General features: G+C 43.1%; 1 protein-coding gene across 1 annotated transcript; it reads right to left on the bottom strand.

Annotated features, from left to right (window-relative positions):
- Positions 1–10,383: 10,383 nt before the first annotated feature.
- Positions 10,384–11,319, bottom strand: LOC116834067 (olfactory receptor 14I1-like). Its single transcript, XM_032795912.1, has one exon. It carries the CDS (start codon positions 11,317–11,319, stop codon positions 10,384–10,386), a length of 936 nt encoding a protein of 311 aa, XP_032651803.1.
- Positions 11,320–27,498: the final 16,179 nt, after the last annotated feature.

Below are 27,498 nucleotides of genomic sequence, written 5' to 3'. Positions count from 1 at the left end.
GGGCAGTGGTCAGGCTAATGTCCTTTCACCTCCTCGTCTCTGACAATCACAACGCTAGTGAAGAGCATTGTCACACCAGTGTAAATTGCCACAGCTCCCTTTCAGTCAACGGATGGCGTCCATTTCCTCCATCTGAGGAGCTGGTCCAAGATGAAGCTTGATAAAACGCAGTGTAAATATGGATCAAGTTACAACCCAAACCCAACAATCTTAGTAATGATGGTCATCCTACTGCGACAATAGAGAGCTAGTTTAGGAAAGAAGAATAAGACTACATCTAAACTATCAGCTAGGGAAATGATTCCCAGATCACATACACTACTTGCAATATCTCGAGGACGACTAGCACAAGTCTGAAAATAGTATAGCCATGGCAGAAGGGAAAACTGTGCTGAATACAGTACATAGCCCCAGAGTTCAGGTGGGTTTGTATTCTGCATGGCTACCACAAGTACACGGCTATTTATGCTCACAAAGCAAGCACACGAGTACGTCCATGCAAGCTGATGAATCACAGCCCTAGCTTGCTGAGTAGATGTAGCCTAAAAGAGTTTGGCTAATTAACTGAGCAAAATGCCAGCTGAGAGGGTTATGATCACTCTCTATAAACACATCGAGGGGGTAAACACCAGAGAGGGAGCAGAGCTGTTGCTGCTAAAGGAGAATGTTGGCACAAGAAGGAATGGCGATAAGTTGTCCAGGAGTAAATTTAGCTTGGAAATGAGAAGAAAGTTTGTGCCCATCGGAGGAGGGACGATACAGAGCAACCTCCCAATAGGAGCCATTGGGGACAAACAACCTAACTGGTGTTAACACTGAGCTGTGTCAGTTTAGGATGGGGATTATATGACTGGGTTGCCAGTGAAAGCAGGGGATCTGACTCAGTGACCCAGGTCCCTTCTAGTCATATCTTCCTAGCAGAGCCGGCTCTAGGTATTTGTCTGCCCCAAGCACAGTAGGCAGGCTCTCTTCAGTGGCTTGCCTGTGGGAGGTCCGAGGAAGCTGCGGGACCAGCGGACCCTCCTCAGGCATGCCACCGAAGGCAACTTGCCTGCTGTCCTTGCGGCGACTGGCAGAGCGCCCCCCATGGCTTGCCGCCCTAGGCACGCACTTGGTGTGCTGGTGCCTGGAGCCACCCCTGCTTCTTAGGTCAAACAGCAGGCTAACAACTTGAACAGGAAACTAAACTTCTAAACCAGCAGCACAGCCTGATCCCCTCTTCCCAGGGAAACACGACACAGACATAATTAATGGCCCAAGCATCAGTTCATCTGTGATGATTCCACACTGAGTTCTGTTCGGAGACGTCCTGCTACCTGCTTACGGATTGATTCATGGTCCCTGATACCTGCTGTACTTGTGTCTCTGTGTAATGATGGGACAGGAGCATCCCTCTGTTACTGCTATGGTTTATCATTTCCCTCTCTACCTTCATGTCTGCGCTGTGCAGGTCAATGGCAATCAGGAGACCTGGGTTATGTTCTTGTCTTTGCCACTGGACCTTCTGGGTGAACTTTGGGGCAAGTGCTTCCCCTTTCTGTGGCCTCTGTTTCCTCTCCCCTACTTTCTCTGCTTCTACTAGGATATGATCTTGGTTTTAGGAAGGCTATGTTTATTATATGTATGTCTGTGCACTTCTTTACAGCTTTGGTTCTTCAGTGGCCAGCAGTGTGGGAGAAGTAGGGATATGGACTAGAGCAGGAGGTCTTGATGCTCTCCCCTTCATTTCTCTATGTGTCCTTGGGCCAGGGTTTGAGACAGACAGGGCTTCAGGTGGCTGGTGCAAAGCTGACCTGAGTTTACAGTTTTACAGATGCTAATTAGTGTACAAACACAATCTGCAGGCTTTGCTGCTATCCTGTTTTTGCTGCGTGCTGGTTTTTTACCTTTTCCATAACTATTCCTTTGAAACAAAACAAAGCCAGTTGTAATAGAAGAAAACAGCTTGAAATGGCTGTATTAATTTTTTTAAAATATATAGAAACAATGGTCCAACTTTGTTTAAAGCTCAATTTCCTATTAGGCGCGGTTGGAGATTTCATCCCATGCCCCATTTTTATTTTTAAAAATGTCCAGGTGAAATTTCTGCTATAGCTTGAACATTTTTTTTTAAACTGAAAACCCACAATTTTCTTTTGTTAAACGTAACATTTCACTTTACCACTAGTATTTTGCTAAAAACAAATACATGTTTGGTTGCCAAAATCCGGATTTTTTTCTGACTTTGGGTATCTGATGCAAAGTCAAAGTTTGCACTGATTTTTTAAATCTGACTGGCTCTAGCCTCTCTGACTTAACTGATAGCTAAAGCCCTTAAAGGGTTCAAATCGATAATTTATGTTAGTGTCTACATTTGATCTGTATCTTAAACACACTATATTTAATTCGGAAATAGTGAATTAACTGTGCTGGCTGCACTGTTGATTTTTTCCCTAGCTGAGATGTATTCGATCTTCCAGCACCAGGATTCTTTGATCGTTATTTTCTATCTCCATTTCCCCTACTATGTAGTATCTAGAAGCCAAAGACACAGCTATGTAGAGCCCTTCACCCCTCACCTCATGCATCATGTACCGGTCTGGTGAAAGACACACTACATGAATGCGAGACCGTTTTCGCGTTGACATCGGTAATCTACCTCTCAACGAGAGGTGGAAATACATCCGAGGGAGAGTGTCTCCTTTGACATAGCATAGTGTGACACCGTGGTAAGTGGATTCTAAGCTACGTTCGACTGAAGTTTACATTGTTTATGTAAACATTAAGCATGATATCTCGGATTGACTTAGCACGGTAGTGTAGACCAGATTTAAACAGTTCAGATTGTAATTTCAAATATATGTTCTTAAATAGTAATAGCCCCAAATATGTAATTGAAATACCAAACTTACTGTGTGGTCTTTGTGGAATTTGTCTCAGCTTTGATGCTGTCAATTCGCAGGCATCAAATGTTTGGACATTATCTATCTATCTATCTATCTATCTATCTATCTCTATCTATCTATCACGTGTTTATCCAGCAGCTCTTTTGCTAACCCTTACTGTATGTCCTGGTTGCTGGCTCTCTCTGCAGTTCCTAGCAGATCGGGATCTATTCCACAGAAGGGATGGCCGTGCTCCTGCTCCCCTCCCAGGGTAGCTTGGCTTGAGAGGCGATGGACTAAATGGGACCACGGCGCCACTCTGAAAGCCTTACGATCCAGCTCAGAGACATGGAATTCCACCTTGTGCAGGCTTCAGACATGGTCACAGCCAGAATGTCCCTGCTCTGGGGTTCAAACAGCTGACTCCAGTCTCACAGTGTGTGAGCCCAGCTCTGATCCTCACCTCTGGAGCAAATTCACCCTGACAACCTGCACTAGCTGTTCCTAACCCTCACAGATCTTGAAACAGCATCCACCCTGGATATCTCATGATGGCAGCATCCCTGGAAGAACCCTTGGCTAAAAACAAGGCAGGGGCAGAGTCTGAAAGCTGTACCCCCAAGGTGTTTGCAGAAAATAAAATATAATAGCACAGACATGCTAAATTGTAATAGCTAAGAGACCAGTGGTCCAGAGCCTCAGTTGTGCTAAAATACCCCTCTTTCTTCATTAATCCCCCATAATTACCTCTGGAGAATCAGAGATATTTTTGTCTCTGCATTGCACCAAGCAATCTCCTGGGATGCAGCCACCAGATGTACCTGCTGTTGCAGGCTGACTCCAGTTTGCTTGAAGCCAGATCAACTAGGGCGGTATTCACGAGGCAAAAGACTGAAAACTAAGGGCCAGGTACAAAAGCCAGTGGAAATTGATACAGTTCCATTGACTTTCAGAGTACTTTATGAACTATTTACGTACTCCCTTTGATTTAACTGGGAAAGTGCTGGTCACCAGTGATTTGAATGAACGAAAACCTAATATTCTTTTGGGCTGTGAAAGTTAGAAACTGACCCAAAGTTCTAACCTGTTTCTTATGGATTGGAATAATTAACAAGTAAACTTTTAATGGCGATGGAGGATTAATTTCTACTCAAGATAGAAACTTTGGAAGAATTCTGTTGCTAAGATTTTCTGTATCTGATCTTCAACTTCTGTTGGGATGAAATGGCCCAGAATCAATTCTTTCATCTTCTTTCTTCTTTCTCAATATTTACCATTGTTTTTTCTCTTACTGCAGACAGCACTAAACTAAAAGTCTCATTGGGCTACAGATGCAAACGCTGCATGACATTTTGAAAACCTGTAATTCATATTAGTTGTCCCAGTGTGTGTAAACTGGCTGTAGCTCCTTTGGAGTCTTGTGTCCGTAATTCCTACTCTGCAGATTGTTAATACATCTACTTCATGTTTTGAATTATCCACTTCATTTTAAGTGGTCTCTTACAAACATGTAAAAAGCAGCAAAGAGTCCTGTGGCACCTTATAGACTAACAGACATTTTGGAGCATTAGCTTTCTTGGGGAATCCCCACATCCTCGGATGCATGTAGCGGAAATTTCCAGGGGCGGTATATATATATGCAAGCAAGAAGCAAGGCTAAAGATTAACAAGGTTAGTTTCAAATCAGGGAGGATGAGGGCCTCTCTCTGGAACTGAGGTGTGCAAACCAAGGGAGAAGAAACTGGTTTGTAGTTGGCAAAGCCATTCCCAGTCTTTGTTTAATCCTGCAAGCTGATGGCTGTCAAATTTGCAGATCAAAATTGCAGATCTTAAGGTGACATGCCTGCAGCAAAAAAACTTCAGGACCAGAGTTCATAGAGAAACTGCTGAGTTTTAGGTTCATTTGCAAAATTTAACATCATCACGCTCAGGTTTAACAAATACTGTGAATGGCTTTGCCAACTACAAAACCACTTCTCTCTCCCTTGGTTTTCACACCTCAGCTGCTAGAAGAGGGCTCATCCTCCCTGATTGAACTAACCCTCAATTATCTCTAGCCTGCTTCTTGCTAGCATATGTACATCCTGCCCCTGGAAATTTCCACTACATGCATCAGACGATGTGGGTATTCTCCCACGAAAGCTCATGCTCCAAAACGTCTGTTAGTCTATAAGGTGCCACAGGACTCTTTGCTGCTTTTACAGATCCAGACTAACACGGCTACTCCTCTGATACTCTTACAACATGTGTGCTATCCTTAGTGTAACAATATGTCTCCTCTTGTATTAAGCTTGGACACTCTGGTTCTCTTCTTCAGACTCAAGGAAGAGCTCTGAGAAGTATAAGAGCTTGTGGTTTCCACCAGCAGAAGTTGCTCCAATAAAAGATGTTACCTCACCTACCTTGTCTCTCTCAAAATCTTGAGAAGTCTTGCAGGACAGGATACCCATTTTCCAGCTAACTTTACTCTTCAAGTATTCTTCTGTCATCTCTGTCTGGTCACCCTATACATGTAGACAATAATAAAATTTAGCAGTTGATCTCAAAGTGATTTATCAAGCAGCGTCGGTATCATCAACTACATTTTCCAGATTGCACAGAGAGGAGAAATGTCTGGCCTGAGGTCACACAGCTGATCAGAGGAACAGAACTCAAGTGTGTTGAGTCCCAGTCACTTACTCATGTTGCAATGACTGAGGAAGGACGTGCCAGTCATTCAAATCCCATGCACTGCTACAGATTAGGGATTAAATGGCTAGACAGCAGTTTTGCAGAAAAGAACCTAGAGGTTACAGTGGACGAGAAGCTGTATATGAGTCAACCGTATGCTCTTGTTTCAAAGAATGCTTATAGCATTTTGGGCTGTAGAAGCAGGAGCTTTGCCAGTAGATCAAGAGATGTGATCATTCCTCTCTAGTCAACGTTGGTGAAGCCTCATCTGGAGTATTATGTCCAGTTTTGGGCTCCACACTACAAAAAGGATGTGGAAAAATTGGAAAGAGTCCAGCAGAGGGCAACAAAAATGATTAGAGGGCTGGAGCACATGATTTATGAGGCAAGATTGAGGAAACTGGAATTGTTTAGTCTTTCAAAGAGAAGAATGGGGGGGGGTTGATAGCTATTTTCAACTATCTGAAAGGGGGCTTCAAAGAGGATGGATCTGGACTGTTCTCAGTGGTACCAGATGACAAAACAAGGAGTGATAATCTCAAGTTGCAGTGGGGGAGGTTTAGGTTGGATACTAGGAAAAACTTTTTCACTATGAGGGTGGTGAAGCACTGGAATGGGTTACCTACGGAGGTGGTGGAATCTCCTTCCTTAGGGGTTTTTAAGGTCAGGCTTGACAAAGCTTTGACTGGGATGATTTAGTTGGGGAGTAGTCCTGCTTTGAGCAGGGAGTTGGACTAGATGACCTTCTGAAGTCCCTTCCAACCCTGATATTCTATGATTCTAACCTGGAAGACTCAGCTGAAAGCCCTGCTTTGCCACAGATTTCCTGTGTGACCTTGGGCACATCACTCTTTCTGGGTCTCAGTTCCCATCTGTAACATGGGTATAATAACACGGCCCTGCCTTATGGGGATGGGATGAGGATAAATACAATAAAGAGGTAGGGGTTAAAACAGAGGTAGTTGGACATATTTGTACTTTCTGAAAATTTTGACTTTTTCTCAGAACAATTCTAAAGCTGGACATTTTTGTCTCAAAATTACCAGAAAGTCTTAAATTAAATTTAAAAATTCAATTTTCAGCCAAAATGTTTCTTCTCCTAGATTTCATTTTTTTTTAAAGAAAAAATGAAAAATTGCAAACACGGTAGAGACTTTTTTGATTTTTTTTTTTCAGTGAACATTGCAATTTTCTATTGGAAAAGGTTTTCATGGAACATTTTTGAACACTCCTGGCTCAGATACTGCACTCATGGCAGGCAGGTAGACACACTCTAGACAGATTGAATGGTGAATAATGGGACTTTTTTTTCCTGGTCATCTTAAGCGTTGAGTTATGTTGGTTCCCTCACTTAGAGACTTTTTTTATTATCAGATCAAATTCTTCCTGGGCTCCATTTAGTCTAGTGCCTGAATGGGAACTGAGTTCTTCTGAAAATTCTGGCCTAAGGGGTAAGTGTGACAGAATACACTGTAGCTGTTAATTTCAGAAAGGGGAACTACACAAAAATGAGGAGGTTAGTGAAACCGAAATTAAAAGGTACAGTATCAAAAGTAAAATCCCTGCAAGCTGCATGGAACCTTTTTAAAGACATAGTAATGGAGGCTCAACTTAAATGTATACCCTAATTTAAAAAATATAGTAGGAGAACTGAAAAAGAGCCACCGTGGTTAAACAACAAAGTAAAAGAAGCAGTGACAGGCAAAAAGGCATCCTTTAAAAAGTAGAAGATAAATCCTAATGAGGAAAATAGAAAAGAGCATAAATCTGGCAAATGAAGTTTAAACATATATTTAGAAAGAACAAACAAGAATTTCAAGAACAGATAGCCAAAAACTCCAAAAGCAATAGCAAAAAAATTTTTTAAATACATCAGAAGCAGAAAGCCTGCTAAACAACCACTGGGGCCACTAAATGATGGAGATGCTAAAGGAGCACTCAGAGATGATAAGGCCATTGCAGAGAAACTAAATGAATTCTTTGCATTGGTCTTCACTGTTGAGGATGTGAGGGAGATTCCCAAACGTGAACCATTCTTTTTGGGTAACAGATCTGAGGAACTGTCCCAAACTGAGGTGTCATTAGAGGAGGTTTTGGAACAAACTGATAAACTAAACAGTAATAAGTCTCCAGGACCTGATAGTAATCACCCAAGAGTTCTGAAGGAACTCAAATGTGAAATTGCAGGACTACTAACTTTCATTTGTAACCTAGCATTTAAATCAGCTTCTGTACCAAATGACTGGAGGATAGCTAATGTGACGCCAATTTTTAAAAAGAGCTCCAGAGGTGACCCTGGCAACCACAGGCAAGTAAGCCTCACTTCAGTACCAGGCAAATTGGTTGAAACTATCATAAAGAACAAAATTGGCAAACACATAGATGAACATAATTTGTTGGGAAATAGTCAACATATTTTTTGTAAAGGGAAATCATGACTCACCAATCTACTAGAATTCTTTGAGGGGGTCAACAAGCATGCGAACAAAGGACATCCAGTGGCTATAGTGTCAAGTTTCAGGGGAAGCCATGTTAGCTTGCATCCACAAAAACAACAAGAAGTCTGGTGGCACCTTAAAGACCAACAGATTTATTTGGGCGTAAGCTTTCATGCGTAAAAACCCACTTCTTCAGATGCATGGAGTGAAAATTCCAGATGCAGGCATTATTATAATGTCACTTGAAGAGAAGGGAGTTACTTCGCAAGCGGAGAACTAGTGTTGATAGGGCTAATTCGATCAGGGTGGATGTAGTCCATTCCCAATAATTGATGAGGAAGTGTCAATTCCAGAAGAGGCAGAGCTGCTTTTGTAGTGAGCCAGCCACTCCCAGTCCCTATTCAAGCCCAAATTAATGATGTGAAATTTGCAAATGAATTTTAGTTCTGCAGATTCTCTTTGAAGTCTGTTTCCGAAGGTTTTTTGTTCCAGTATGGTTACTTTTAAATCTGTTATAGAATGTTCAGGAAGATTGAAGTGTTCTGGTACTGGTTTTTGTATGTTACTATTGCTGATGTCCAATTTGTGTCCATTTATTCTTTTAGGTAGAAGAATATATCATCCTAGCCAAGGTTTTGTCCATTACCCTAGGTAACCCATTCCAATGCTTCACCACCATCCTAGTGAAATACACTAAGGTTAGAACAAAAGGACCGCAGACAAGTAACTTACATCAGCTTTTAACAATTTTATTAAGATTATGTTAAGAAAAAATGAACGGTACAGATTTTAAGCATAGAAATTTCTGGTTATCAGGAAATAAGATACAGATCAAGGGTGCAAAGTTTGGTTTAAGATTTTCTGACATAAGAACACATAATCTGCAATATCCCAGATTGAATATATAATCTGCATTATCCCCGACTGGAGGTAAAAGATTGATCGAAGTACAGACATTGAGATATGAGGGTATGAAGTTCATAAAGTGGCTTTGTTCGGGTGTGGAGTATAAAGAACGGATGCGATGATGAGGATGGATTGACCCTCATTTGGTGACAAGTAACGTTCAGGGAGTTTATGGTTCAAGTTCATATGATCCAACAGAGGAAGTCTCTTGGTCCCTTTCTCGTAGTTGAAGAACAATGCCTCCTGGTACTGTTGGTGGCCAGTGATGTGCTCAATGTAGATGTCCCTGGACCATCAGATGGTGTCTGAGACCATGAGGCGCCACATGAGCTGTGCGTAGCATCGACCGATCCCACAAGTCCATAGCACATTCTCATTGCAGCTGTCCCAGGTGCCCTAGGTAACCCAGAGACTTTGGGCCAGAACATCATCAGTATTATAATGGTTCAGTCAGTGAGTCTACTCTGCACTGGTGCTGGTCTAGCTGAGTTGGAAAATGTGACCCTTACATCTCTATCACCCTCACTTTTTCCAGGGTGCTGTCAGCCAAATCTGGATCCTTGTGTGCACTGGCCATTGGCCAAATCCTGATCTCTTAGAAGTGAGGGGCTAGACCCTAGTGACTTCAATGGGATCCAATTTTGGCCTCATTATTCTGAGTCAGATTTTCTTTAGGAAACCCTAGAAAAAGTTTCTCTTCAGAATCGCCTTTCCACCACAGCACCAATGAAACAACTTTTATATAATTATTTAAGTTAAAATGACAAAAGATGCCTCCCTGAGACTCTTTGTTCCCTAACACATCATTAATAATACAATAAGACCCCAACAGTATATACATAGTCATTTCAGCAGGAATTCAACCATGCAGAAACTTCGTTTGTACCCTTTTATCATTGTGGGAAGCAAATTTTCAGAACGCTCAGAAAAATCTGGTCAAAGAGATGACATATGGGCACTCCTGAGAGAGGACAAACATTGAAAACCCTGTCAACCAAACACTCACCATCTCCCTGGGACTTTCCACCTCCAAAACCATCTGGAACAAAGAAAAAAATCAAACCACCTATCAAACAGCTAAACAAAAATAAATTAAAAAACAGAGAAACAAACAACGTACACGTTGATATCTCGATCAGAATTTTTAGCCCCCAAAATAAGAAGAGCCAGAGACCCTACTAGAGACTTTTGCTATGACTACTGACATTATGTGCAAAGTGCTCATAGAGTGTGGTGATGGGTAACAATTTATAATTACTAGATAGATAGATAGATAGATAGATAGACAGATAGATAGATTCTGATCTTATTTATATTGGTGTACCTTTAATAATGCTTTTTTTTTCTTCAGTCAAGTTTGTTGGATTTTTACTAGTGCAAATACCCAATTCAGCATGAAGAGATAGCATATTATGTTCTCATGAAGACAATAATATTGTCAGATGATAACAATATTTCTAAAGAAACACAGAATTAAATAATGATCAAAAGATAAATATGGACATTTAATTCTTAATAAATAACCTCCAGCCTATCAGCTTATTCAGTGCACTTTTGAGCTCCTTGTTCCTCATGCTGTAGATGATTGGATTCATCATTGGTGGCAACACAGAATAGAGAACGGTCACCAAGAGATTCCGAACTGATGGAGAGCTGAAGATGGGTTTCAGGTACGCGAAAGTGGAAGTGCCAACAAACAAGGAGACCACAATGAGGTGAGGGAGGCAGGTGGAGAAGGCTTTATACCGGCCCTGCTCAGAGGGGATTCTCAATACCGTGGTGAAGATCTGAACATATGACACAATTATGAAAACAAAGCAGCTTAAGCATAAAAATAAACTAAAGATGAGAAACCCAACTTCACTGAGGTCTGAGTCAGAGCAGGCGAGCTTGAGGAGCTGGGGGATTTCACAGAAGAACTGATCCACCACGTTGCCTCGACAGAAGGATGTTGCTAATGTGTTTCCAGTGTGCACTGCAGAGTAGAGAATAACACTGATCCAGGCACTGACTGCCATTTGAACACAAGCTCTCCTGTTCATCACAGTCTCATAGTATAGTGGTTGGCAGATGGCAACGTATCGATCATACGCCATGATAGTCAGTATGGCATAATCTGTTGAAGCAAAGAAGACGAGGAGAAAGACTTGGATGACACATCCAGAATAAGAAATTGACCTGGTGTTCATGAGGGAATTGGCCATGGATTTGGGGATGGTGACAGAGACAGAGCTGAGGTCTAGGATGGACAGATTCATGAGGAAGAAGTACATGGGGGTGTGAAGATGGTGGTCGAGGGCTATGGCTGTGAGAATGAGAAGGTTCCCAAGCAGGGATATCAGGTAAAGCAGTAGAAACACCAAAAAGTGTAAAATCTGCAGCTCCCTAACATCGGAGAATCCCAGGAGAAGGAATTCAGTCACTGTGGTTTGGTTGGACATTTTCTTCCTCAGTACGCAGGTGTGCTGGCTGTAGAGGGAATGACAAAGACAATGGTCAAAATTAGAGCAACAGAGGGATTAGCCCTGATTCCCCTTTCTCTAATGTGTTGTTATATAAATGTCAAAGGTGCACAGCACTGGTCACTTACAATGATTAGGTGCTGTTAGTGATCCTCGCTTCTGACAATCAATCAGTCACGTTATCACACTAGTGTAATTGTGTCAGCTCCTTTAAAGTAAATGGAGCATTGTTACTTTACCCCATCTGAGGATTTGGCCCAAGATGTGGCCTGTTAAAATACAGTATGAAGGATGGAACAAAGTACAAGCCAAATCTGACAATTCTTCCAGAGGACGCCCCTCTGTTGCGACATCACCAAGCTCACAGGTTGGCCATGAAACGAATAGACTAAAATGCCAACACATTTTAAATGCATGAAAGAATAGACTAGCAGCATCCCTCCATCACCGTTATGTTGTATCATTTACTCTGTGCTGTATGGTGCAGGGGTTGTCAGGACACTTGGGCTCTACTCTTGTTTCTGCCAATGACCTGCTGTGTGACCTTGGACCCGTCATTTGCCCTCTTTCTGCCTCTGTTTCCCCTCCCTCCCTTTCTCTGCTCTGTCTACTAGGACTGTAAGGGCATTTGGGATTCTCAAAACATCTAGGCCCCCAACACTCTTTGAAATTAACAAGTTATAAACTCCTAGGTGCTTCTGAAAATCCCAGTAGGCCCCAAAATACCTTTGGAAACACGGCCCCATGTCTTTTTATGTGTAAGTTCTGCACAGCCATTTACATCGTTTATACTCAGTCAGCAGCAGTGTGGAGCTAGGTCCCTTCCAGCCTTGAGATTCTATGATGTCCTTGAACGGAGTCAGGATAGACGGAGTTTGGTTGTTTGGTTCAACTGTAACCTGAGGTTAAAAGGGATAGTCTGTACTAAACACAGTCTGTGTGTTATCAACGTTACTGGTTATTCCATTGTTACCTTCTTGCAACTATCCCTTTGAAAGAGAAACCACACATATGCAATAGAATAAATGGACTTGAAATTAATGCTTTTTCAGAGAATATTAATGTTCCCCAACTTATTTAAAGTTTAAGGCTGGCTGGAAATTTTTAGCTGTATCTTTTATAATGGATGTTGGTTTTTTAGCTAAATGACAAGAGATTTCAGAACCATTCTGCTTTACTCAAACATTTTGGGATTATTGTGTAAAAAATGTGAAAACTCAAAAAACCAAACATTTTTGGTTTTGTGATAAAATATAGTTTTCAGTAGAAAGTTTCCATTTGCCAAAAGTTAAAAAATAAATAAATTGATTTTGCATTTTCAGTGAAAAGTCAACCTCTTCCTGAGAGGCAGAAAAATTCCTATCAGTGGTAGATAATTAATTAAACTGAAAGTAAAGTCTTAACGAGTTCATATTGTAAATCATATTTATCATCTTAATTTCCCCCTGTATGTTGATCTCCATACATATTTAATTGAAATAACAAACTTACTGTGCTGATTTTTGTGGATGTTTTCCCCAATATATGATGCATTCAGTCATCCAGCACCTGGATTCTTTGGTCAATGTCTATCTATATCCACAATCTAGTAGCTAAAGTCTTAGGTATCTGAGAGTCCTTTCACCCGTCACTCTGTTGCTGAACTAGTCTCTGGTCTGTTGCTTTCTGCTGATGAGCCGTGTGTAGCTGGCTTTGATTTGCACTGGCATTAAAGGACTGATGCTGCAGGAAGGTGATTTATTCACTTCTACTTCTTAAGGGTTAGTGGAACTTACTCTCTTGATCCCTGCACAGATCAGCAGCAAAGGCCCAGAGGCAAGTCCATAGATGCCTTTGTGATAAAGCCAAAAGGATCCTTCTGATCCTGTAATCTGATCCTCTGTCTAGCACAGGGCCAAGATCTCCCCAGGTTCCCTGATTCATGCCCAGGATCTGTGTTATCTGTAAATCAGGATTATAAATGGATTTATGCATCTAATTAGATGGAAACAGGCACTGAATGGGATTTATCAATGGACCTGTGTGAGCTAAGTGCCTAAATCCCATGGGCATTCAATGGGAGTTAGGTGCCTAAACAATGGGCAGCAGGGAATGCGGGAAAGCTACCTACAGTGCACCACTACTTGAGTCGATGCTAGCCATGGTACTAAGGATACACTGGGCAGATCTACTGCACTTAGTGGGGACATAAATGACGGACTGTATGAAATTGTGTTCTAAAAATCGACTTCTATTAAATCAACCACATTCATAGTATACACATACCCTAAGGCTGCAAGAGAAAATGCTAAAGATGGGGCTTGAACCCACAACCCTAAAATGTTGACATGTCATCTGGGTGGTGGTCACACCAGATGTCCACCATGGAGTGATAGTCAACAATCTTCTGGAGGATGTCCATGGTGGCTGGACACCGTTCAGCCCCCAAGCAGTCCCACTCCTCAAGGGTGGTGTTAAAGTCCCCGCCCAGGACCAGGCACTCACACGGATTCAAAGAGCGAAGGAAGTCTGGCGTCTGTTGAAAAAATCACAGCTTGTACCTGAGAAAGTATAATGGGTTTGAAAAGTCTGAAGAAAGACTTGCCTCCTCATACAGCTGTCATTTATGAAAATGCCGGCACATTTGTTTCAGCTATATTGGCCTACCCTAATCATTTCAAATTATTATTTATAAGCCATGTCTGAATGAGCTCTCATCTAGTGATGAGTTAGGAATGGATGTAAAGGCTTCACGACCAGACAGTATTTACATGAAGACACCTACTCTGCCTAGGTATCCAGCAGACAGCTGTGTTGTCCAAGTGATCAATTTTGGGTGATATTGGATCACAAATCACGAAAGTATTAAATGTAGGGGTCATGAAATGTTGTTATCCCTATTGTATGAGTAAGGGGCAGCAGAGCTGAGGGGTAATTCAGTGGTTTAAGCATTGGCCCACTAAATGCAGAGTTGTGAGCTCAGTCCTTGAGAGGATCACTTAGGGATCAGGCCCAAAATCAGTACTTGGTCCTGCTAGCAAAGGCTAGGGGATGGACTCCATGACCCTTTGGGGTCCCTTCCAGTTCTATGAAAGAGGTATATCTCTATATATTATAACTGTACTTAGCCTGCCTCAATGAGGGAATCTCCCTCAGTGCTTAATCTGTGCTATGGCTTGCCAGGTTTGAGCCTTGGCACCTCCAGGCTTGGCAGTTCATAGCCCTGGGACCTCTGGGCTTGTCATAACAGTTATGAAAGTAACAGAGTTGCTTGTGCCCCAGCACCTATTTCATTACAAATTAAGCACTGGTCACCCTCAACTGAATTGCACTTCCTAAGCAGGAGGTTTGGATGCCATACCCTAGTGATGAGAGAGAGTGAATGGGCGGGGCACAGGTGTTTCGCTTGGTGGTGTGGGCTCTGCCTAAGAGTCACAGGCACTATTTGACCTTCCCCTCTCTCCTGTTTAGCGATAGAGCTGATTAGTCTTTATAGAGAGTCTTTTGGTTTGTCATGTGATCACTAGAGCTGAAATCACTGATAATTAGGTCTAAGTGCTTAGTCCTGCTGTGAGACATTGTTTTTTTGGAAAAGACAGCCCAGCCTGTGCTAGAATCATAGAATATTAGGATTGGAGGAAACCTCAAGAGGTCATCTAGTTCAATCCCCTGCTCAAAGCAAGACCAACACGAACTAAATCATCCCAGCCAGGGCTGTGTCAAGTTGGCCCTTAAAAACATCTAAGGATGGAGATTCCACCACCTCCCTAGGGAACCTATTCCAGTGCTTCATCACCCTCCCAGTTTTTTCTAATATCCAACCTAGACCTCCCTCACTGCAACTTGAGACCAATGCTTCTTGTTCGGTCATCTGCCACCACTGAGAACAGCTAGCTCCATCCTCTATGGAATCTGACTTCAGGTAACTGAAGGCTGCTATCTAATGTCCCCTCACTCTTCTGTTCTGCAGACTAAATAACCCCAGTTCCCTCAGCCTCTCCTCGTAAGTCATGTGCTCCAGTCCCCTAATAATTTTTGTTGCCCTCAGCTGGACTCCAATTTGTCCGCATCCTTTCTGTAGTCAGGGGACCAAAACTGGATGCAATACTCCAGATGTGGCCTCACCAATGCTGAAGAGATGGGAATAATAACTTCCCTCAATCTGCTGGCAAATGTCCCTACTTATACAGCCCAAAATGCCATTAGCCTTCTTGGCAACAAGGGCATACTGCGGACTCATATCCAGCATCTCATCCACTGTAATCCCCAGGTCCTTTTCTGCAGAACTGCTGCTTAGCCAGTCACTCCCCAGCCTGTAGCGGTGCATGGAATTCTTCCTTCCTAAGTGCAGAATTGTGCACTTGTCCTTGTTGAAATTCATCAGATTTATTTTGACTCAATCCCCCAATTTGTCTAGGTCACTCTAGATCCTATCCCTACCCTCTAGTGTATTTACCTCTACCCTCAGTTTACTGTCATCTGCAAACTTGCTGAGGGTGCAATCCATCCCATCATCCAGATCATTAATAAATATGTTGAACAAAACCAGCCCCAGGACTGACCCCTGGGGCACTCTACTTGATATCAGCTGCCAACTAGACATCAAGCCATTGATCACTACCCATTGAGTCCGACAACCAAGCCAGTTTTCTATGCACCTTATAGTCCATTCATCCAATCCATACTGTTTCTAACTGGCTGGTAAGAATAATGTGGGAGACCATACCAAAAGCTTTGCTAAAGTCAAGGTATAACATGTCCACTGCTTTTCCCTTATCCACAGAGCCAGTTATCTCATCATAGAAGGCAATCAGGCATGACTTGCTCTTGATGAATCCATGTTCACTGTTCTTGATCACCTTCCTCTCCTCCAAGTGCTTCAAAATGCATTTCTTGAGGACCTGCTCCTTGATTTTGCCAGGAAATGAAGTGAAACTGACCGATCTGTAGTTCCCCGGGTTCTCTTTCTTCCCTTTTTAAAATACGGGCACTATATCTGCCTTTTTCCAGTTGTCATGGACCTCCCCCATTTTCCATGAATTTTCAAAGATAATGGCTAATACCTCTGCAATCACACCAGTCAATTCCCTCAGCACCCTTGGCTGCATTAGATCTGGCAGCAAGGTTCCCCCACTGAGAGCTGAAATCACTGAGAGCTGGGTGGAACCTCGAGAGACCAACTCACAGAGATCACAGTGGCAGGTGGCAGCAGAAGGTGACAGTGCAGGGCAATTGGGGACAGAGCATTAGATAGAATGGTGACATAACAAACAAAGTGGCCAGAGCTTTGGACTGTGTTTTAGTGACTTTACTCCAAAATGCTAGATTTGTGACTGGGAAACTAGATAGATAGATAGATAGATAGATAGATAGATAGATAGATAGATAGATAGAAAGAATAGGCCAAAAATTTTAAAATGCATTATTTACCTAGGTCGTTATCTCACAACATCGCTTTCTCAAGAGGTCATTATCTTGGGGAGTTTCTGTACTAAATACTTTATTATTATAGTTTCCTGTCTTCCAACAGTGACTGTTCCAGTTGCTTCCGAGGAAATGAACAGAATAGGGAATCCTGGAGTGATGGATCCCGTGTTGTCCACTCCCAGCTCCTGGCAAACAGAGACTAGGGACACTCAGAGCATGGTTTTGCATCCCTGCCCATCCTGAATAAAAGCCTTTGATGGACCTAACTTCCATGAACTCATCCAATTCTTTTTTAAACCCTGTTATAATTTTGGCCTCCACAACATCCCTGGCAATTAGTTCCATGGGTAACTGTGTGTTGTGTGAAAAAATATTTCCTTTTGTTTGTTTTAAATCTGCAGCCTATTAATTTCATTGGGTGGCCTCAGGTTCTTGTGTTAAGTGAAGGGGTAAATAACACTTCCTTATTCATTTTCTCCACACCAGTCAAGGTTTTATAAGCCTCTATCATATCCCCTATTAGTCATCTCTTTTCCAAGCTGAAAAGTCCCGGTCTTATTAATATCTCCTCATACGGCAGCTGTTCCATACCCTTTATATAATAAAAGTGGAGGAGCTTGGTTTGCCAGACTGATCAGCTAAACCAATACTGGCAACCGATTTGACCCAATTTTTGTGCTATGATTCCTGGCATGAAAGATGTATGAATTCATCTCTTTCTATTCCCAGTCACGACCGCTACAGTTGAGTACTCTTTTTCCTCATTAAATAGAATTTTGCTTTCTAAAAGAAGTCACCTTCTGGCTGATCATCAGCATGTCATGAAGGACTAGAAGTAACAGATACACAAGAAGACACCAAAGGGTGCAAGAAGCCAGGATGGATGTAGATGTTGTACTTCCTAGTAGGTTTGAGTAGCCAACTTTAATTTTTATGACGATTTTAAAACATGAGTTAAATTTAATAAAATGATCATGAAACATTTTTCAGTTTTTAATATATAAGCAGAGTCAGGATGAGCTCTACCCTGACATCTGGTGGTTAATTATAGCGAGTCTGGAAAAGAACTTAGGGGGCTCATCTTGTTTGCATAGGCACACCCACTCCACCTGGCATAAGCCCGGGGCAGCTCAAAATGGTCACTTTCACAGCTGTGGGATCCCCAATTTCTCAGTTATTGAGGTAGAAGGAATAAAGTGTTGTTACCCTGATTATGTGAATGAAGGACCATGAGACTGTTTTATGACAGAGGGTCTCATGATCAGCCAAGTATCACTCGCTAGACAAGGAACATGGGTTCCAAAACCCAGTGAACTGAAAGAGGCTGGGGACGGGTATGGGCCCCTTTGAGGGCCTAGCACACCAATTGCACATCTCTTTCCCACCACCTCCCCCTCCCCCTCCACTTTTGAATTGCAGAGCTTATTTTGATTTTACTAGGAGTCTAGTTAGAGGCTGCTGAGCTAAATTCACTTTGGGCCAACAGTGCACCAGCACTGGGGATCTCTTACTACAAGCTGAAACCACTAAAAGAGCTAAAATTACTGAGCTGAGATCACTGAGTGCTGTGTTAACTAATGGGGGAGCCTGAAGATATATTGCTAAGTGGTGAGCAGAGCAGTTTGCAGGACGGTTGGAGTGGAGCAGAGCAGTTTGTGGGGACAGCTGGTGGAGCAGAGCAGGTGGTGGAGCTGAGCAGCTTGTGGGATGGTTGAAGCGGTCCACAGAACAGCAAGTGGAGCAGAGCAGAGCAGTTTGCAGGGACGGCTGGAGGAGCAGAGTGGGGTGGCCGGTGGAGCAGAGCCATTTGTGGTGAAGGCTGCAGCAGACCTCCATGGAGAGGTGAGACAGTCGGCCTTGGCTCAAGTAAGGTTACCCTTAACATCCTTTGTGCCCCCCCATTCCACCCAGGCTGGGGGGCTAAAACTCTGCAGATAAACTTTTGAACTCTGGGGGGGGCACTCACCAGGGACAGAGACTTTGGAGTTGTTGAACTTTGGGGTGATTTGGACTAAAGACCCTGAGGGGAAAAGGACATTGCCAAACTTACTTGGAGGTGGGTCTTTTGCTCATGGTTTGTGTTATGAATCCTGTTTGTAGTGTTTCCCCAACGTAATGCCGCATTGTTTCCTTCCTTTATTAAAAGGATTTTGCTACATTCAGACTCCGTGCTTGTGAGAGGGGAAGTATTGCCACCTAGAGGCGCCGGGGGGGTAGTATGTAATTATCCCAGGTCACTGGGTGGGGGCTCGAGCCGGTTTTGCATTTCGCTATTGAAATGGAACCCCTGGATACTGAACCCAGCCCTTGTTGCTGCCAACTCAGAGAGGCAGAAGGGTTACAAATATGTTGGCATACAGCCCACCTTTGCACTCACAGTCTCAACCTTCGTTTGCACCTCACCCCCCTGAATTTTCCAATCCAACCCCCCCATTTCAATTCCTGGGGAGAACAATGGCGGGGGGAGTGTAAGAAGGTCCATGTGATTATCTCCCACTGCCTCCCTACAGTGATTTCTCTCCACATACCCAGCCACAGAACCACAGCCTCTTCTCCCCACAAACCCAGGAGATCCACCCCCTCCCATGCAGTCCAGGCAGGAGTATGTTTGCTGCAAGGAGCCAGCATGCTCAGCTGGGCAGTAGCTATGTGAGCTCTTCACACCAAGCAAACAGGAAGAGCAATTTCAAAACTTCCTGGGGCTTTGAAAGGGAAGAAGTGTGTGCCAGTGTAGCTGGATGCAGGGCAGCAGGGTTCAAAATGGTGACCAGAGCAGTCATGGTGAGCATTGTGGGGTACCTCCTGAAGCTGAGTTATGGTGATGTAAGGAATGTCGCTCTATCTATGTCACAAAAAACTCTACGCCTTTTGCCGAGGTGGTTCTATTATGCTGATGTAGTAGGAGAGTGGGCTGAGAATTGCAGTATGTACATCACCACTGTTTTGTTGACAGAAGATGCCTTTTCTCAACAAAACTATGTAATATAGACAAGGTCAGAGTGTCGCAGATAAATATGAGGAAGAATAGATAGTTTAGCATAAGTAATTAGCAGAGATTCCAAGGGACCATTCAAAATGAAGTGTCCCATTAACACTCCTCCGGTTGTTGAACAAAACAGAGAACACAGAAGCCCAAGTTGCAGCTCTTCAGTCTTCCCCCTCTCAACAGTCTCTGGAAATGTGCCTTTACCCTGCCCTGGAAGAAACCTTTCTGTACATAAAAGGAGATTCCCTTCTCCGTATCCCTGCATGCTTCCTTAGTAATGGACCACAAGGGTGCAAATTATGGCCAGTAGTGTTGATATTAGTGTGATGAGGAGACATCCTCTGGGAACTGGACAAAGATACCCAGTGCATTTCATACAGGCCACCAGAAAGAAATCAGAAAAAACTAACAATTATTTATCCAGAGTGGAACAGCTTCAAATGGAGTGATTGTGGGAACCTCACATCAGAATACCCCTAATACTGATGACATGGATGGGGCACTGGATCCTTTCTCTCTGCAAGTCCTTGTCAATGATGATCTCTCTCTCTACTCCATTCATCAATGTGGTGTCTAAAGTCACTGACACACCAGGTCCCAGAATCCTCATTATTGAAAGAAGGCGGCAAGAGTGGAAGAATGACTCCCCCCTCTATTGAAATGGGATATTATAGGTGCTGTAACACTCAGTGAGCCAAATCCACCCCTGGTATTAGAGGGCACAGCCATAATGTAGGTTACATTGCCCTGACAGTTTACATAAGAGCTGAATTCGTGCTGTTCCTTGCAAGACCACAACTCCAAGTCTGGAGAGTCCTTGCAAGTTCTCAGATGTGAAATGCCGCAAAATCAAGTGACAGCAATATTTGTGTTATTTGTTCATTTGGACTGGTAAGAAAGTCCAAACGCTAGACATCTGCCCAGTATTGTAAGAATATATGCAAAATACACTGACTTGGTCCACCAAATCCTCACCCATTCATCCTGGGTAACATTCTCCTTCCTTCAGCATTAAACTCTCCGATAAACCAATTGTTATTTTTCACCATTAACCAATAGCAAAATTCCCCTCATCAGTCAACTAGAACATTCTCCTCCTTCAATCACCCATAGACTCCTCTGCCCTCCACTAACCAGACAAATATGTCCTTCACCACCCATAGACTCCTCAGCCCTCTACTAATGATAAGATTATCCTCCAGTCACCTTCCAAAACATCCTCCAGCAGAACCAGCCATAGACCTCTTTGCCCTTCAGCACCCATAGTCTTCTGCACTTGACAAATTACAGATCTTCCCTCCTCCTTATTCCCTATTCACAATCCATGCAATTCACCTTAACCAAACTAGACTTCTTCCCTTTTCACTGACCAGGAGATCGTTCTCCATTTTTAAGGTTCCCAAGTGTGATACTTACATTTGTTCAGAGAAGCAAAAGAGAGCATGTTAAAAATGTATCCAGTCAAAACAGCTCAAAGTTCAAACACCGAGTATTTTAGGATGAACTGTTTGCAAATGATAGAGTAAGACATAGCCATAAAAATCTTTGTTAAATAATGTTTAATAAGGAGTACTTATAAGAAAATTATGATTTAGACATAGACAATCATTAACAGGAAAAGAAACACAATAATTTGCACAATAATTTCATTATCTACCTAGCTAGCTAGATAACATAATTCACAATTAAATAGAAATCTATCATTATGACTAAATGAAGTTGTGTGGTAGGACGAGGAACAGTCCTGTTTGTCTGTCTCTCTATCTAATCACATACTCTCCTTTTGTCTCTCATATATGCAGTGTACACAACCATGCACAAAGATGATATTCTAATACTAACAGGCCAACTTCAGAGATCCTTTCTCAGTTTGGATGTGAATAGATCTACATGGGCTGGTTTATGGAACACAAGATCAGTGCAAGGATGACATTTTCCCTTACCCAAGGTTAGAACAAACGACACCAGACAGAATTACACTAGTGTTCATGTCCCTACTGAGTGCTCCCAGTGAACTTTGGGCCAGAACCTCATATAGTAAACTTGTGAGTTATTAGTCGCTCTGCATTGGTGCTGTCTAGCTGATTGGGAAATCTGACCCTTACTCTGTCACTCCTTTTCTCAGGGAGCTGTCAGCCATCTGAAACCTTGGTTAGAGCTATGGCCAAATCTCTGATCTCCTTGAATGATGAGGCTAAAATCTCATCGGCTTCCACTGATACAATTTGACCTCATTTTCTAGGTCAGATTTTCTTAAGAAACTAGGGGAAGTTCTCTTCAAAATACCCTTTCCACCATAGCAAGAATGACAGTTTTACATATCATTTACATAAAACAATAGAAAAAATACTAGATCAGAATAGCAGCTGTGTAGTCTGTATCCACAAAAGGAGTACTTGTGATTAGAGAAAAAAAAATTTAAAGTGATAATCAAGATGACCAAAGAAGGGTGAGGATACTAACATGGGGAAATAGATCTATTAGTGTAAGGCCCAACCATTCCCAGTCTCTGTTCAAACCAAGTTAATTATATCTAATTTGCATATATTGAGTTCAGCAGTCTCTCTGGAGTCTGTTTTTAGAGTTTTTTTGTTGTAAATTGCCACTTCAATCTGTCACTGAGTGGTTGAGAGGTTGAAGTTTCCCACTGGTTTTTGAAGTTATGATCCTGATGTCAGATTTGTTCCATTTATTCTTTGCTAGAGACTGTCCTCAAGAATATCCAGCATGATTTTAACAATTCATCCACATTAACCTTTTTTTCTTCTGCTGATGATAGCTCATCTCGATTGGCTCTTACAGTTTGCTATGGCTACTTCCCCTTTCTATGTTCTCTGTATGTATAATATCTTCTGCTGTTCCAGGCTATGCACTAAGAAGTGGGTGTAGCCATAGAAGCTTATGCTCAAATAAATTTGTTAGTATCTAATGTGCCCCAAGTACTCCTCTTTCTAACGAGATATGTATTTTTCTAACATATCATAAATAATACAGATCATACACCAACAGTATACACGTCACCATTTCTGGAGGACTCAGCCACGCAGAACCTATATGTACTTCTTCATGAGGTGAGCAAACCTTCACTCACTCAGAAAGCCCTCATGAGAGATGACATATTGGACTTCCAAGAGGGGGAAACATTGAAACTGTCTAACCAAATTCTCACCATCTCCCATGCCTTCCACCTCCAAATCTCCTGAACAAAGAAACAACCAACCAGTTAAGAAAATGCACTGATACCTCAATCAGAGTTTAATCCCAAAACATAAGAAGCCGAAGATCTCACAGGAACTTTGCTATGGCTACTGATTTTATGGGCAACGGGTTCAGATAGTATGGTGGTGGTAGCAGTAATAAGATAGATAATTTCCAATCTTATTTACATTGGTGGAAACCTATAGTAACTCCTTTTTTGAGTCCTGTTTGTCTGGATTTTCCTAGTGTAAATACCCAATTCTGCATAACAGATTGAACAGTATTTTCTCATGGAGGCAATAATGTCTCAGCTGATTATATTATAAAGAAAACAGAGAATGAAGTTGTTACTGAAGGAGAATAAGGACATTTATTCTTTGAGAATAACCTCATCATTCAGTTTACTCAGTGCACCTTTGAGCTCCTTGTTTCTCATGCTGTAGATGATGGATTTATCATGGTGGCAACACAGAATAGAGAACAGCCACCAAGAGATCTTGAACTGATGAGAGCTGGAGGTGGTGCAATAGGAAATCCCAGTGAAATAAAAAAGACCACAATGAGGTGAGGGAGGCAGTGAGAAGCTTTATGCCGGCCCTTCTCAGGGGATTCTACACTGTGGTGAAGATCTAATTAAAATAATTATGAAAACAAAGCAGCTTAAAAGACACTGAATATAGAACCAACTTCATGAGGTCATGAGTCAGAGCAGGCATGAGGACTGGGGATTTCACAGAAGAACTGATCACCCCATCTGCCTCGACAGAGAGATGTTGCAAATGTGTTTCAGTGTGCACTACAGAGTAGAATAACACTGATCAGGCACTGACTGCCATTTGACGACAAGCTTCTGTTCATCACGTCTCTAATTGCAGTGGCTGGCAGATGGCGATATGTAGTCGTCATATGCATGATGGTCAGCATGGCAAAATCTGCTGAAGCGAAGAAGAAGATGAGAAAGACTTGGGCGACATCAGAATAAGAAATTGATCTGTGTTCATGAGGGAGTTGGCCATCGATTTGGGGATGGTGACAGAGATGACCGAGGTCTAGGAATGGACAGATTTGAGGAGAAGTACATGGGGTGTGAAGATGGTGGTCGAGGGCTATGGCTGTGAGAATGAGAAGGTTCCCCAGCAGGGATGCAGGATAAAGCACTAGAAACACCACAAAGTGTAATCTGCAGCTCCTAACATCGAGAATCCCAGGAAGGAATTCAGTCCCACGTTGGTTGCATTGTTCTTCCTCAAGCATGGTTGCTGCTGTAGGGGAATGAGAAAGACAATGGTCAGAATTAAGCAACAGAGGGAATGTCCTCACCCTGACAATCACTCAGTGCCATTATGACAATCAGTCCATTAGTTTCACACTAATGTACAATTGGGTCACTCCTCTAAAGTCAATGGAGCTTCACTTTACCCCATCTGAGATTTGGCCCAATATGTGGCTTGAAAATGCCTATGAAGGATGGAAAAGTATCAACAAAACATTTCACAAAGAAGTCCCTCTGTTGCGACCATCACCAAGCTCACAGCTTGACTATGAAATGGATAGACAAAAATGCCAACATAAGCCGGATTCCCACTTGGCAGGGCAATATATGTAGACTCACCCAGCGTCTACAGTAGCAGCTCATCTGCAATTTTCTACCCTAAGTCTTGCCTAGACAGCCTGTTGCCTGTTCCAACTGATTATGGCACCACTCCCAGCTGCACTTCAGCCTGCGATGTAGCAATGGACTGAGCAGCATCCTCGTCACGCTAGTATGGTTTACTCCTGCGGTGTGGAGGGGTTGGTCAGACACTTTGGCTCTACTCTTGACTGACCTAAGGTCACACGTCAAGGTCACTGGCAGAGACATTTCCCCTCTTTCGGCCTGTTCCCTCCCTCTCTTCTGTGCTCTGTCTACTAGGACTGTAAAGGCTTTCTGAAGGCTGCTGAGCAGATTTTAAAGTATTGATGTACCTAGTGGTTTCAAAAGCATCAGACCTCAACACCCTGAATCAAGAGTTGTAAGCTCTGGGGCTTCTGAGAAGCCCACTATGCACTAATACCTTGAAGCCTAGGTCTCATGTCTACTCTGTGTAATTCTGCACTGCATTTACACTCAGCTGGCAGCAGGTGGACTAGAGTAGGAGCTCTCAGTTCTCTCCCAGTGAGCTCCTGCTTTTCTCTAAACAGTTTGTGATTTGTTCTAAAGTAATTGAAAACTCAAAACAAAAATTTTTGGTTCTGTGATAAAAAAAACAATTCCAGGCAGAAGTTTCATGTGACAAATATTGGGAGTGGAGGATAATTTCTGGTTTCAGGAAAAGTCAAATTTTCCTGAAGGGTGAAACATTCCAATGCCATAGGTATCGATTACAATTGAGAGTAAAGTCTAAGGATCATACCGAAATTCATAATTTCTCATCTTACTGTTTCGCCCGTATGTTGAGCCCCAACATATTTAATTGAAAGAGCAAACTTACTGTTATGTCTTATGGATTTTTCCCAATATGATCTAGTCGTCCAGAACCAGGGTTCTTTTTGTCAATATCTATCTACGTACTAAAATCTAAATCTAAAGGCAACGATGCACTGAGCCTTTCCCTCCCTCCCTTCATTTTGAGATGCACAGCCAGAACTAGTCTCAAACTTATTGCGTCCTGAGAATTGAGCTGTTTTGTCTGTTGGTTTGGCATGAGCATACACTGGCATTAAAGGACTGATCTGCAGGAGGGTGATTAAATCAGGTCTATTTTCCTAAGGGCTAGTGGGACTCACTCCCTGGAGCCCTGCACAGCTCAGCAGCACAGGCCCACAGGCAAGTGCATAGATGCCTAGGTGATAAAGCCAAAAGAGCCATTCTGTCCCTCATGTCTGAACACCACATAACATGGGGCCCATGATCTCCCCCAGCGTTCCCTGATTCCAGCACAGCTTCTGTGTTATCTTTGGGCCAAGATTACAAAGATGGAGACAGGCACCTATGGGGATCAATGTTCCTAAATGAGCTAGGTGTCTAAGTCCCATGGTCTTTCAGTGGAAGTGAGGCACTTAACCTGCTTACATGCTATTGTAAATCCCAATAGGCAGCTATCTCCTTCTTTACGTGCTTAAACACTTTTGTAATCCTGGCCCTGTGTCTTTCATTAACTTCCAAGGCCTGGGATTCTCCTGAATTGCAGAAAACGATGCCTGATATTTGCAAAGGAGCCTATGGCAATATGGCGTGTACAACTTGAGCTCTTAACTCCCTTAGATGCCCTTGAGAATCCCAGCCTGTAATGATAACTAGGACAGCCGGGCATCTAGAGAAAGGAGATCAAGATGCTAAGAACTCCTGTGATAGAAGCCCAGCTATGCAGCTGTTACCTCAACTCCCTATGCCTCACTTTACAAAAATCTGAGGGATAATAATTGAGACTGGATGAAAATTTTATAAAGAAACTTTTATTTACAGATGATCCATGATTCACCCACTGAACCCATCTTACCCTAGGCCAATGGTCCCCAACCTTTTTTGTCTGGCAGGCTCTGGATGACAAGCCACCGAGGACCATGGCTGGCTGACAAGCATCCGCCAAAATGCCACCAAGAAGAAGCAAAGTCAATAGGTGTCGCTGCCGAAAAGCCAATGACAAGCAGCAGCATCCACAAGTGTTGCCGCCAAAATGCCGCCGAAAATCAGTGGCATTTCTGCAGCAACGCCTCTGGATGCTGCTGCTTCTCAGTGACATTTTGGTGGATGCTTGTCCGCTGGATAGTATACGGGTGCACATAGATGCCCCGGCGGTCACCAGGGATCTCGTAGGCACCGTGTTGAGGACCACTGTCCTAGACTTTGAATGTTTCTCTACCTCCCCCTCAACTAGCCCGCACTCCCAAGCAAACACCCACAGCCCATAATCTTCTCCCACCCCTCTCACAATCCCCACCCCACTGATCCTGTCAGCCTTTGAGATTCCCGTCTTCCATGTCCGAGAGTCAATTCCCTCACACAGAGTTCCTGACTCAGAGATCCCTGCTTAACCCCTCTGCCCACCAGTAACCTCTTCTGACCACCAGTCCTCTCCTCTGCTCAGTCCCCCTTGCCTGATATGGCCCCAGCCCCAAAAGAAGAGCCCCCCACCCCTGGCTCCAAAAATTTGCCCATTGTCTCCTCCTTCTCCCTATAGGCAAGCCCTGGTCATCACTTCCTTCCTTCACCACTCTCCTTCCTCTGCCTGGCCCAGCCACTTTTCTGAATAGTATTTCCAGGGTGGCCTCTGCCCACTGCCAACCAGCACACAGCTAACCTGGGGAACTCATTTCCACAAGGTTTTGCTGAAACAAAATGACCATTGGGGTGAGACACTGGCATGGATCATGAGAGCCTTTGTGGTTACATTAGATCAGAGAATGAATTAAACCACTATGGTGCTGGTCTCCAGCCAGCCATTAACTCACAGGGAAACTCCCTGACATAGAGGTCAGTGAAAAATTGTCCACTGGCGGGGTCTCTGTCCTTCCCTCTTCAGCAGCTGGCGCGCTTTGTCCCCAGAGCACACTCTGCACGTCTGAGCTGTTTCCAGGCCTATGTAAGA

Source organism: Chelonoidis abingdonii, chromosome 13 (assembly GCF_003597395.2).
Source record: "Chelonoidis abingdonii isolate Lonesome George chromosome 13, CheloAbing_2.0, whole genome shotgun sequence".
Classification (NCBI taxonomy): domain Eukaryota; kingdom Metazoa; phylum Chordata; order Testudines; family Testudinidae; genus Chelonoidis; species Chelonoidis abingdonii.
The sequence above is the reverse complement of the archived record's forward strand: the minus strand, read 5'-3'. Positions and strand labels throughout refer to the sequence as shown.

Coding starts and splice junctions, on each gene's coding strand:
- LOC116834067 (XM_032795912.1), bottom strand. CDS start 11,319: ATGTCCAACCAAACCACAGTGACTGAATTCCTTCTCCTGGGATTCTCC.